General features: G+C 32.1%; 1 protein-coding gene across 1 annotated transcript in view; it reads right to left on the reverse strand.

Annotated features, from left to right (window-relative positions):
* LOC147804340 (uncharacterized) overlaps positions 1-12,830 on the reverse strand; it is an 80,832-nt gene that overhangs the window by 60,608 nt on the left and 7,394 nt on the right. The window contains exons 4-6 of the mRNA XM_087151535.1: positions 9,073-9,370; positions 2,765-2,886; positions 640-831 (exon numbers count right to left, since the gene is read on the reverse strand). Of these exons, the coding sequence (XP_087007661.1) occupies positions 640-831; positions 2,765-2,886; positions 9,073-9,370 (612 nt within the window). The remainder of the gene's footprint in view (positions 1-639; positions 832-2,764; positions 2,887-9,072; positions 9,371-12,830) is intronic.

Raw genomic sequence — 12,830 nt, forward strand, 5'->3', positions numbered from 1 at the left:
CTTTTAGTTTTATTTTAACAAGTGTCTTAAAATGAAAAAGTTAAAGTTAAAGTTAAAAAGTTAAGTGTCGTAGTCGTATACTGCGAGCTCAAAAGTATTTTGTAAAATGTTTTCTTTTTCGTAGTAATTGTCTTGCCAGTGTAAAAAGTTTATTATTATTTTTTCCTGATTTCTTTAACAGCTATATAAGCACAAGCGTGGTTGTAGTTTCATGGCTCAACTCAACTTCATCAAATGTAAGGACACACAGGATCGAAAAAACGGTGATTGGTGCACGTTAAAGTCTGTCGGGTCACAAAATCCTCCATGTTCCCATAACAAATCAGTACCTCTGGGGGTACTGAATTGGAGATTGTTGGTGCTCTGGTTCAGTTCAAAATTACCATCTGTGGATGAATGTATGGATTCATGAATGCGTCCTCTCTATGAACAAGTATGAGGGTGATAAAAGTCGAATTCTTGGCAATAGATGGTGCCACTGTAAAGGAAGATCAATCGCACGACGATCCTTAATGCCGTACGACAATAACAACAACAACATCAGCCCTTAAAAAATTATTCATAACTAAAACAAAGATCAAATTAGTTGAAACTTGCCATTTATAGCAATTAAAGTATAAAAAAAAATATGTTGCTTACTTTCGGAATGTGTGCATGTTTTAAGAGCTTGCAAATCTTCCTTAAGATCTTTAAAAGATTTTGTGCCGTACAAATACATATTATTATCAGTTTGACAAAACGGTTCAGCCTTTCTTTCATCTTTCAAGAGTTGCTTCGTCTTTGGATCAGGAGGAAACCAGTCTTTTCTGAAGACGCAGTTAGAGAGTATCTCTAAAATTGTGAACAAAATTATTTAATTAACTCATTTTTACTGACATTGTTTTTGTACAACCATATAAAAAGGATATTTTTGAGAATAATCTCTAAATTATCTCTATCAAAACTATCTCACAATTATCTCTAAAACTGTGAACAAAATTATTTAATTAACTCATTTTTTTTCTGACATTTTGTTTTGCTCAACACTTAATGCATAATAATATAAAACGGATTTTTTTGAGAAAATGGTGGGAAATAAACGCTAGGCTCAGTTCATAAATTTTAATGTAAGTACTACTTTCATTTAAAAAAATATTTTTTTCAGTTTTGAAATTGGAAGATTCTATTTTAAATTTAAAATAATAGTTTTAATACGCATACTTTAAATAAAATTGTTATTTTATTATAAACAAAAAATTAAAAAAAAAAAAAACAGTTTTCATTAGGAGTAGAACCTGCGCCATACTAGGGGTAAGAGTTAAAGGTTTTTTTTATCACAATTTCTTTTCAATAATAGTCACGAAAAATGGCGAAGTTTGGGTAAAAAATACCATTCCGAGTCTATTTTAGGTTTTCAACCAATAAGAATTAAGTTCCGAGCCAAAAAAATGAGTTTTTTTTTGTCTGAAAATTTCGAAATTTCGTACCCGTAAAGATACTAAATCGTTTTAGCATCATTTTTGGGGTCATAGATCATAATATCTATGGCAATTTTTTTATTCCATTTATCGAAACGGTAAGCTCTCTAGAGGGACAAAGTAAGGGTTAAAGAAGGTTGGAAAAGTTATATCCTATTCATGCTATACAATTTACGATTGTTTTCACATTTAAATATATATATTATGTTAAAAGTTCAATTCTATTTGTCTTGCTGTACAAAAACTATAAAATTCAAAAATTTGAGAACAGGATGGTGGGTTGTACAAAAATGTACAGGCATTACGACGGCATATATATATATATATATATATATATATATATATATATATATATATATATATATATATATATATATATATATATATATATATATATATATATATATATATATATATATATATATATAATCTTTTATGATATTTATATAAAAAAACATTTATATATAACCAACCTGTATACCACTCAGAGGAGTTGAGATTGTTTTTTAATTTGTGAGCTTAACGTGAGTTTTTTTACGAAATTCCTATTTGATCAAAATAAAAATTTAAATGTTTTTTGTGATTTTTAGATTTAGATATCGACTATTTATTTTTTGTTGTAGAAAAATTTATTTTTTCTTCTCGAGATATTTATTTTATAAGCTAGGGTTCGAGTTGATTGTCAATTAAATGCCGAAAAAAAGAGTTGCCGCACGTAAGTCTGAACATTCATATTGACATTTTTAACTATAAAGAAATTTAACGTAAGAAAGATATAAACCGTTCCCAATTTAAATCGTTAAAAATTTCGTCATCTAATAAAATTACTTTTGGCTTATTTTTTCGTATTTTGTTACACAATCTGCATTCCATAGGTAAAGATTTTTTTCTAGATCAAATGATTATTTTTCTAATTGTGATAATCGACTATTTGGTTACGATTTACATATTGACAAAATGTTCTTACATTCCTTCATTACAGGCAACAATAATTATTTGTTTTGAACACAAAATGTTTTTCTTTTGTGGAAAACATTGAACTTTAAGGAGAGCTCCCTAGTAACAGGGGGAGAGCTCCCTAGATACTTATAAAATATACTTCCAGATATAGACATAAATCATCATGCAATTTTCTCATCAGCTGCTTTAGAATTGGCTTTAAACAAAAAAATGAAGAGCGGTGCGCAAAAACTGTTAGGATTTAAGTCAATTAGCTAAAAAAAAGGATAAACTTTTGGAAAAAAAATTATAATATTTTAAAACTTTTGTCCCAGAATTAATGACGAGAGTGACAACTGATTAGTTACCATCCAAATCCATCACGATAGTCGAATCAGGATCAGTGCCACCAATGTCTGTGCTAAGTGTTTCATCTGGCAAAGTTTCAGGGGATTCTGTGCTGAGTGTTGCATCTGGCAGAGTTTCGTCCCTACATTTAAAATAAATGGAAAAATATCACTTTATTCAGAAACATTTCAGACATTCTAATAAAGCTAAGGATATGGATGTAATAGATCTACTGCATCATTTCCAATTACAGGTTAGCAATGTCTTGCAATCTAATGCTGTAGTTAAAAAAAAACATAAATCATTATATATATATATATATATATATATATATATATATATATATATATATATATATATATATATATATATATATATATATATATATATATATATATATATATATATATATATATATATATATATTATGGCTTTCCGAAATGCGCATCAAAATTGCTTATTGCCACTCGTACTCATGGTGTTCCAAAGAATGAATAATAGACGAAAGACTATTATGCTGAGAGATTCAAAACATAAGAAGAGAGAGGGGATCTGGAGCGGGTAATTTCCCAAAAATCGCACAAGAATCGAAAACTTGAATCAGCCGTATCAACAACATAGTATTAATGTTTCTGAAGAAGAAAAATAACTTTTCAAGACTCTCTAAAAAACCTTTAAACTTATTTCGGTGATTACGTTTATGAAGATCAGAATACTATACACCTGCATTATTTTATATTCTGTAAGTTGTACTGGATTACTCACTGGTTTATTAAGTGTTGAGTAAATCAGTACTCACTCTCGATTGCTAATCTTTTTAAGTGCTACTATTACGACAATGAATATCATCGAATACTATACATTTGTGCACGTCATGAGAACACAAACAAAACGCACATTAAAAGTACATATACACTATGCGATCATAGTGCAACGTAAAGCACGGTTCGCCTAGATCACTGAAGTTAAGCCTTTTTTTTCAGTATTCAGAAAGTGGAGGGGATGGAAGATTACTTTGATCAGTCTACCATAAAGTGCTCGGCAGGTCATCAGAGCCAAATAGGGGCAGATATCTCCTCTGCAGTGTCTCAAAATAATAGCACGTATTTTGATGGTTCCACGGATCGTAAAATAGTAGATCACTAAAGTCAAGCATCACTGGCAACGGTCAGTGAACGGGTGAGTGATCACTTTGATCTGTTCTTTGATCTGTTCACTTTGATCAGATTATTCTAGCCTTTTTGAATTTAGCTCATTTAACAAAAGCTTTTGAGATGTTGCACAGAATTGGAATATTAAGTAAATGGTTATAAAAACAACGCACAAAATTAAATTTAAAATGGGGGGGGGGGTGTCATTTTTTTAGCATAAGAAATGTCAGCTCCTGAATTGATGTCTGCAAAAAAGAGAATTGTTAACGCAAACATTTAACGTAAATATATTTTTATAGCAGTAATAGAGTGCAAGTCTTGCTAACGGGTAAATGGATATAAGAAATGAAATAGATTCCGTATCATTAGTTTTATTGTAATATTTAAAAAGTTTATAAACATGTTAACACTTCTGCATGTGTTTCAAATATAGATATGGAACTTTGCAAGATACAACCCACAGCACAGACTTTACTGAAAATCTGCCTGATACTACTACTGACTTTGATGGTAATTCAAAAGTTGCTAATCTGAGCACTAATTTTAAATATGTGCCAAAGGTCCTAGTCATATATATTGTGATCAAATTTATTTACGATCAAATTAAAGAAATTATACACTGGTTATCATGTTAATAAATTAGGTGCTCGCAACTCCAGAAGAAGATTACTGATACACAGACGCGTGACGTATGACTTAAGTGCCAGCTGAAGGCCGATTGTTTATAACAAGATGGCGTGTTAAAATCGACATACGTTTCTGCACATAAGTTCGAATCTCATAACTACAACGCCGTATCGCATATAGAATTTGTTAAAATGTAATTCTTTCTCGCTAACGTCTTTTACTTAACTTAGATTTATTATTTTATTATAACCGAGATATATTTCTGTTTTGGGTACCTGGAAACTTCGATGCATAATTAGTTTGTTTATGTTCTACATGCCTTCGCATCTGTCTTTGTGCTAAGTCAGAAATATGTAGCGAAAGAATTTAAATCCTTGTGAAAGAACACGCCATTTTTCTTATAAGCGATAAGCTGGAGCTGACGTCATATGTCACATGTTTGGATATCTGTGATCTTCTTCTTCTTGAAGTGCAAGTACCCAATTGAAATCTTTGGGTCAGAATCCTTGCAAAAGAATATAGTATGTGCCACTAAGGAAAATTGTTGACAGCTTTGCTTACTTAAAATAGAAAGGAAAGATCTTTGGAACAGAAATTTCCTTTTCTAATTTATGCTTTCGGATAAAAAATTTTTCCATTTGCGTGATCCTCCGAGCTAGCATTTTAACGCGTGCTGTATTTTTCCGCTGTGCACAGATCCTACAGTCCAGACCTTGCCAATCAGTTTGCTTTACTGAGCCAGAATACTCTAAAATCTCTTTAGTCATATTAATAACTTTTATTTTAAATCTATTCCACCTTTCACCAATAATGAGATCTTTATCATTTCAAAACATTTTCCAGTTTTTCAAAACTATTCTTTCTGATTTAGTCATATTTCAATTCATAGATTGCGTACCTCGAAGCTTCCTTTGATAACTTTACATTCACTTTAAGGCGCTGTTTATATTTAGTTCACACCAAATAGTGATGCAGATCGTAGTAAGTCACTCTAAAATTGGGCACATCAGCTATGTCTGAATTAAGTCGATTATTGATTATAACGGACATCGAAGATTTAAATGGTAATTTAATAGATGCTCCTTACTGTCGTCATGGGCATCAATGATTATTTGTATAATATATATTTGGAAACAAACTGAAACCAGTTTAAGCCTTACAATTTAAAAAATGCGTTATGATACGTATACCATTTAAATTCAATATTCCTCTTTGCAAACTGACTGTACTAAAATCATAACTTGCCATGCGTCTCACTCGTCTTGTTTTTTTTTTTATCCCTAACTCTAACTTTGGTGGGAGAAGGTAAATTATTGAATCGATGTGACTCTATATTCTTATTTAAAGACATATTGTGCTACGATAAAATAAATAAATAAAGTAATGAATTAAAAGAATCACTTTCATTATAAATCACGAATTTCATATCCATGGCAAAAATGATCTCATCATTTTAAAAAGATTACTATAAATAAATTTGCAAAGAGGTCTTAAGTTTCGTTGATATTTTTGACGGTGGTAAATTAGTTTCATTGATAAAATGTTGTGAAAACCAATGGGATACCCGCAAAAGATGTAATGTGGGTCCTGATTGGTGGTTGAAACGAGATATTTGCTTACATTAGCATCTGTTCGAAGGACCCTTTCATTCTATTTTGATTAAGCTAAGTCCGCCAAGATCAATTCTCTTTAGTGACACGTTCTATATTCTTTTACAAAGATTATTTCACAAAGATTTCGATTGGGTACTTTTAACTCAAGAAGACAATCAAGGTTTTACAAACATGGGACCTATGCCCTTAGAGTCAACTGATCATTTATAAACAAGATGGCGTGGTTAAGTCCAGCTGGGTTTCTTCACATAAGTTGGAATGATAATTAATGTGAAGTAACTTAGAAAAATGTCGTATCACACATCGAAATTATTAAAACATAAATTTTTCTCGTCTACGACTTTCACTTAATTTATATTTAATATTTGCTTGTGTGTGTTAAGTAAACGTGATATATTTTTGTTTCGTGCACCTAGCAACTTCGATGCATGATTATGTTTGCAATCTACAAGACTTCATGCCTGCCTTTGTGTTAAGTAAGAAATATATACAAGGAGTGATCAAATGAAAAGGTACGAAACGAATTAAAAAGGTAACAGTTAAATATTTGCATAGTTCCGCCATGGGAGAACGTAGCGAGACATCTCGGGATGCGATTGGAGTCTCTGACTGGGATCGGAGCATGTGCAGGCGCCCGCATGCGCAAGAGAGAGCAGAGACTCTTATCAAAAGGGGCGTCCAAATGATGCGGAAGCCCGTATGAGGAACAGAGACTCGAGCACAGGAAAACCATTAACTACTATGTATACTGTGAGACACTCCGACGCCTACGCAGGTTCATCAAGAACAAAAGACCGAGGCTGCTCACGGAGGGTGTGATAATGTTCCATGTTAACGCGCGTCCACACGTCTCCAGAGTCACACACATGGAACTAGCCAAGTTCGAATGGGAAACGTTGGACCATCCACCCTACAGTCCGGACATGACGCCTTGCGATTTCCATGTGTTTGGTCCACTGAAGAAACACCTAAAAGGGAAGGGCTTCAACTCGGGCGACGTGCTCAAAGACATTGTGAAAGACTGGGTCTAGTCACGGCCACAGGAATTCTGGAACAAGGAATCCTGCGGCTTGTTCATCAGTGGGATCGTTGTGAACAGGCCTATGGTGTATATTTCGAATAAAGTCTACATTTGTACCCACCGTGTCGCTCCGTACCTTTTCATTTGATCACCCCTTGTAGTAAGAGACATGAAATCTTCGTGAAAGAATATAGAATGTATCGCTTCAGAGAATTGATTCTTCACTGGCTTAGATTACTCTAAATAGAATTGAAAAAGCAGATGTTAATGTAAACAAATCCGACGTTCCAACAACCAATCAGGATCGAGATACCCACTCCACGCCACATGCAGGCATTCTTTTACATGCACACAGAATGACGTCACTCACACTATCTGTAAAATAATAATATATATGTTGCCAATGCACGACCGAATTCTATTATTAAATATGCTCATATGAGTAACATACCACTTCAACAATTTTTACCTACTAAGTGCAGAGCAGATGCAGAGCAGCAGTATCTGAGAAAAATGTTAATTAAATAATTTATTCGTATTTTTAGGCAGTCTATCTAACTGTATCTTCAAGGAACAATAGATTCCTCCTGGCGATCTTTCAAAGCAACAACTGAGAGGTGAAGGAGACGCCGAGTTGTTTTGCAAAACTTATAATATGTATTTGTACAACGTAAAGTCTTTTAAAGAGCTTAAGGAAGATTTGCAAGCTCTTAAAATGTGTACACCATCAAAAAGTAAGCAACACTCTATGATTTGTATAAAAAGCAAGATTTAGTAAATTTGATCTTTGTTTGAGTTTTAAATCCGTTATAAAATCTAACTTGGCCCTTGTTTTTTTTACCTTTTGTAAGGGGCGACTAAACAACTACAGGAAATTTTACAATTTGTGCTTAAATTCAGAAAAGAGAAATGTCATTGCCAATTAAGTTGAAATAATAGGGAATTTTAAGGGATATATATATATATATATATATATATATATATATATATATATATATATATATATATATAAGCTCAAAGCTCAGAATAACAAATCACTTCAGCAGTGCAGTAAGAACGACACTTTAAAACCCTCTTGTTACACTCAATTTGTGCTTTTGTTTTCATCTTTTGCTTTAATATTTTGTAATTTGGCAATCTTTCTGCGAAAACATTTTTAAATCATTCTTGAAAAATTTTCTGTCCATGTAAGTTGATCTGATTTTGCTACTCGCTTTATAGTCCCTTTTCAATGTTTTTTCTTTTTCTTTTATTTTATTTTCTGTTTTTACATGTTATTTTTACTTTTTATTTGTTGTTATTTTTTTAAAATTTTTGAGTGCTCTTCACACTATTGTATTAATATATTTTGCTTTGGCTTTATTGATACAATATCAGAAAGCACTCTGTTTTGCGGATATAATCGTGTGGGCTGAAGAAAAGATGATATATTTTTTTTCCGGTTTTTTAAATAAAATTTCATCCTTTTTTTTTGTTTAAATATAAACTGTTGTTTGTTATTTTTTACTTATTATCCCCCCCCTTTTTTTTTTCATATGTCTATAATTTTTCTTTGTTTTATTCTTCATTTTGAACTTATCTAATGAGTTCTGTTTACTTGCAGCTTAAGCGCAATAAATGAAACTTATTGTTTTTCTTAACTTTCTTCGTGTTTTCTTGTATTTACTTATTTATTATATATATATATATATTATCCTACAATATAATGGAAGAGACACTTTCATTTTTTAATATTTTTTTGGACTTTCTTAAGAAATATCTTGCGGGGGGAAATATTTAAAATTCTCTTGGTTTCAAGCTGGCTTGCTGGTATTAGTAAGTGGCATAAAGAACAACAACAACTCATCCTCTAGAGTATTTTTTTTTTAAAAATTTCTTGTCCATAGTTAATAAATCTTCAGATTTCCATCACTCACCTTGGCGTAGTGGTAGTAACAAAAACCCAGTTAGGCGTCAGGGCAGGCCTTGAGTCTTTTACGCAAAAGTAAGGCATTTTTGCAAATGAATTCTGAGAAAAAATCAACGATTCATTTTTCACGAACAGGATTAATATGGAATTGTAAAAATCTAAGCTCAAATTGTATTTCTGCAAATCATATCTTCGTAGATCTTTACTAGTCCCTTCGTATGCTTCAACCGGATAATCTGTAGCATATATGTAATTCCATCTTTCTTTAATAAGGTACATATATGAATTCGCTGGTTTAGTTTTGCCTGCTGAATAAAAAAATTTAGTTTAAGTGGAATGTAATATTTTGAATTTACTTAAAATATTCATTATACTGTATAGATGGGGTAAAAATGGATTCCATTAAGTGAAAGTAAGAAATCTTTGGGTTTATCAAATCAAAAATCATACCATTTGCAATAACTATTGAAGACAAATATGGATTTATTAAGTTTTAAATTTAAACAAAATAAAAAGTTTTAACGATTACTTATTTAATTTAATATTTTGTCCTCATGACGTGTCTACAGTAAAGCCCTACATTACCTTGTTTAAGTAGCGTCGTTCTTTTCCTAGCGACTTTTGTGCCGCTTTCGATTTTGATTGGCTGTCACCGATCACATGGGTAAACAGTTACCATTTTGTTGACTAGTTTGAACGGTGACTGGATCTGTTATTTCTATTATTGCTTTCCTTTGTTCTTTATTTGTTTCGAACTTTTAAAATAATGATGCATTTTGTTGAGTATTTGGAAGCTCTAATAAGTCATAGTTAAGCTTTAAATTAGACTACTTGCCTGTTGGAGATTACAATGGAAAGTATGGCTGCATAGAATTGGCAGAGATAAAAGGACTCCAAACGATGCTAAGTACGGTAAAATTTTATAATAAGAAGTTAAAATTAATAAATAACCCATTATATTTTAAATCATTCCTTATTTTGTTTGGTTTTGTTGATTTTTTTTTTTAGTTTTAAGGAAATGTATCTAGAAATGCCTAGATTGAAAATTTGAATTTCTTTATTTAATTTTATTAAATAATAATGTGTCTATTTCAATAAGCAAACCATTATGACAAGTAATTTCCGCTTTAAAGAAATGTTATTAACGATATTACTCATTAATATAATATAAAACTATTAAATAATCAAATTGAATACAATTTAAGCCTCTTTACACTGACTCAATAAATCATGTATAAATTTTTTTATTTTATATACCTGACAGGTTGATTGTTTTACTTTATCCAATTGATGAAATAAATTTTCTTTTGAAATATCACGAATTATTTATTAAAATAAAATATTTACCACACGATATTATAAATACTCAAATAGTATATCTCATTCATAGTGAATCTAGTATACCAAACAAATATCAGTATATCAGAGAAACAAATATCAAATAAAAAATAAGAGTTAAATAGCTTTAACTATTATTTTTGTGATACCGATACTATGATAATACAATTTAAGACAAATTATTGTGTTTCGAAAAAATGTGAAATTTTTTCAAAAATGTTAATTTATTTATATGAGTTTATTGGTTTAATGTTTTTAATATGTTTTATATTTTAATTGACAAACACACATTTTATTTAATTTAGTTTTTTGGAAATTATACAGCGATTCCAAAAATTTTTCAATTTTGTTATTTGCATGTAAAATTTTATTTGAGATTTCCTTTTAAATTAAATTAATTGTACTTAAATTCTTAGCAAATTTTTATTATTAAAAAAACATAGTAACAATTGTTATTGATTCAGTAAAAAAAGATTTGAACTATTGGGGAAAAAAACTTTTTCTTTGAAAATCTATTATAATGTCCGTAATGATTTATCTGAAACCCGATGAAAAACCCGATTTCAAAATATTTCAAAGCGTTTAGAAAAAAAAGGTTACGAAGCAGATTATGAAAGAAGAAATGAGAGAGATTTTATTCACAGATAAGGTTTTATCTTCACTGAATAGAATAAAAATAAAACATGTAATTTCAGAGAGAAAAAAATAATTGAAAGAATAAATCGTAAATATTTAAGTTATTTTCAAGAATATGAAAATAAGAATCAATAAAAAGTGGCCTTTAAGAATAGAAACTCCGAACATTGAAAGTTGAGGTCAGAAGCAGGGCTCGAAAAAACTCAGAAGCTTTACCCGTCCCCGAAGACGGTTTGTCCAACAATGTACCCGTCCTCCTTTGAAACTAACCCGTAACTTCTAAATAAATAAAAATATAATTTTCTCTTATTTATTACAAACATTTATATAAATTGCGATTCCTCTACCAAAATAATTGCTAATGCTTTGCTGTTGGGCCGGGATAGCCTGGTCGGTAGGACGCTGGGCCCATGTCCAAGAGGTCGGGGGTTCGATCCTCGCCAGCCGAAGACTCCCCGTGTAGTAAATGGTGACTGATGCACGTTAAATCTGTCGAGTCTCAAAGTCCTCCATGTTCACATAACAAATCAAGATCTCTGGGGGTACTGATCCAGGAGTTTCCTTGTCTTCTGGATTGACTCAAAATTACAAGGATACGGAGTTGAACATTAGTAGTCGTAAGCCCATGAAATTGGGTCGGCTGTTCAACGACGGTTAAAAAATAAAATAATGCTTTGCTGCCATTCCATCTTTTTGCCGTAAATATGCCGAGAACGGTAACGCAAGCAGAATCGGGCCGCATTCGTTTTCGCTTTTTCAGAAGTAGGGAAAGGAGACAAGAACATTCGAGTGGACGAGTGACAGTAACTCAGAGGAGTAAGGTGAGGAACAGCACCCCAGGATTTGAGGGCCCTGATTGGAGGCAGCAAGGAGAAGTCAACAGTGATGTCACGAGCTGGGCGGTACGTGATCAGAGGAATTGTTAATTCCTTCGTTAGAAGTCAAATGCACAGAGCAACTTCTCTTTTGTTTACCGATTACGTGAGCATGCGCATTTGGTCTAACAAAGGAATTAACGGGATTTCTAGATTAGAGGGTCATTTTAGAAGTGAGGCGCAAGACTCTTGTAGGATAACAAAAAATGAAAATGTATCACGAACAGAAAAATGGCCGGCCGCTCGGACGTCGGATTCGAGAAATTCGTTGCCCACGGGTAATTTTTGACCGTCGAGATGGCGGGTGGACGGTCAGTTTTTCGATCCCTGGTCACAAAAGAGTTGCAGTCACAAAAATGGCGGCGTGTTGCTATTTTATTTACGTTTTTAGTCTACAGTAGTCACGTGCCATAGCCTAGCAAGGACAGAAACATGTTTGTTTTTCTTAAAATAAAGTTTACCAAATAAGATATGTTTCTAAATTAGCTTTTTCATTCAAAATAAAGATCGCCGTTCAAATTTTTAACAAAACAAATACTAAATGTGCTCAAAATAATGATTATTGTACTTTTTTGGAAAATGTATAAAAAGTGTACTTAATAGCCCTTTCTTCCCTATATTTTATCGTATTTTATAACCGTCGTTGAACAGCCGACCCAGTTTTTGGGTTTACGACTGCTAATTTTCAACTACGTAACCTTGTAATTTCGAACCCAATCCAGATTTGTTGTTGTTCATTTACGTCGCACTAGAGCTGCACAATGGGCTATTGGCGACGGTCTGGGAAAAATTCCTGAGGATGATCCGAAGACATGCCATCACAATTTTGATCCTCTGCAGATGGGATGGCACCCCCGCTTCGGTAGCCCAACGACCTGCACGTCAAGTCGAGCGCTGAACCCAATCCAGAAGAAAT

This window comes from Parasteatoda tepidariorum, chromosome 9 (genome assembly GCF_982258835.1).
Source record: "Parasteatoda tepidariorum strain Cologne lab strain chromosome 9, Ptep-v5.0, whole genome shotgun sequence".
Classification (NCBI taxonomy): Eukaryota; Metazoa; Arthropoda; class Arachnida; order Araneae; family Theridiidae; genus Parasteatoda; species Parasteatoda tepidariorum.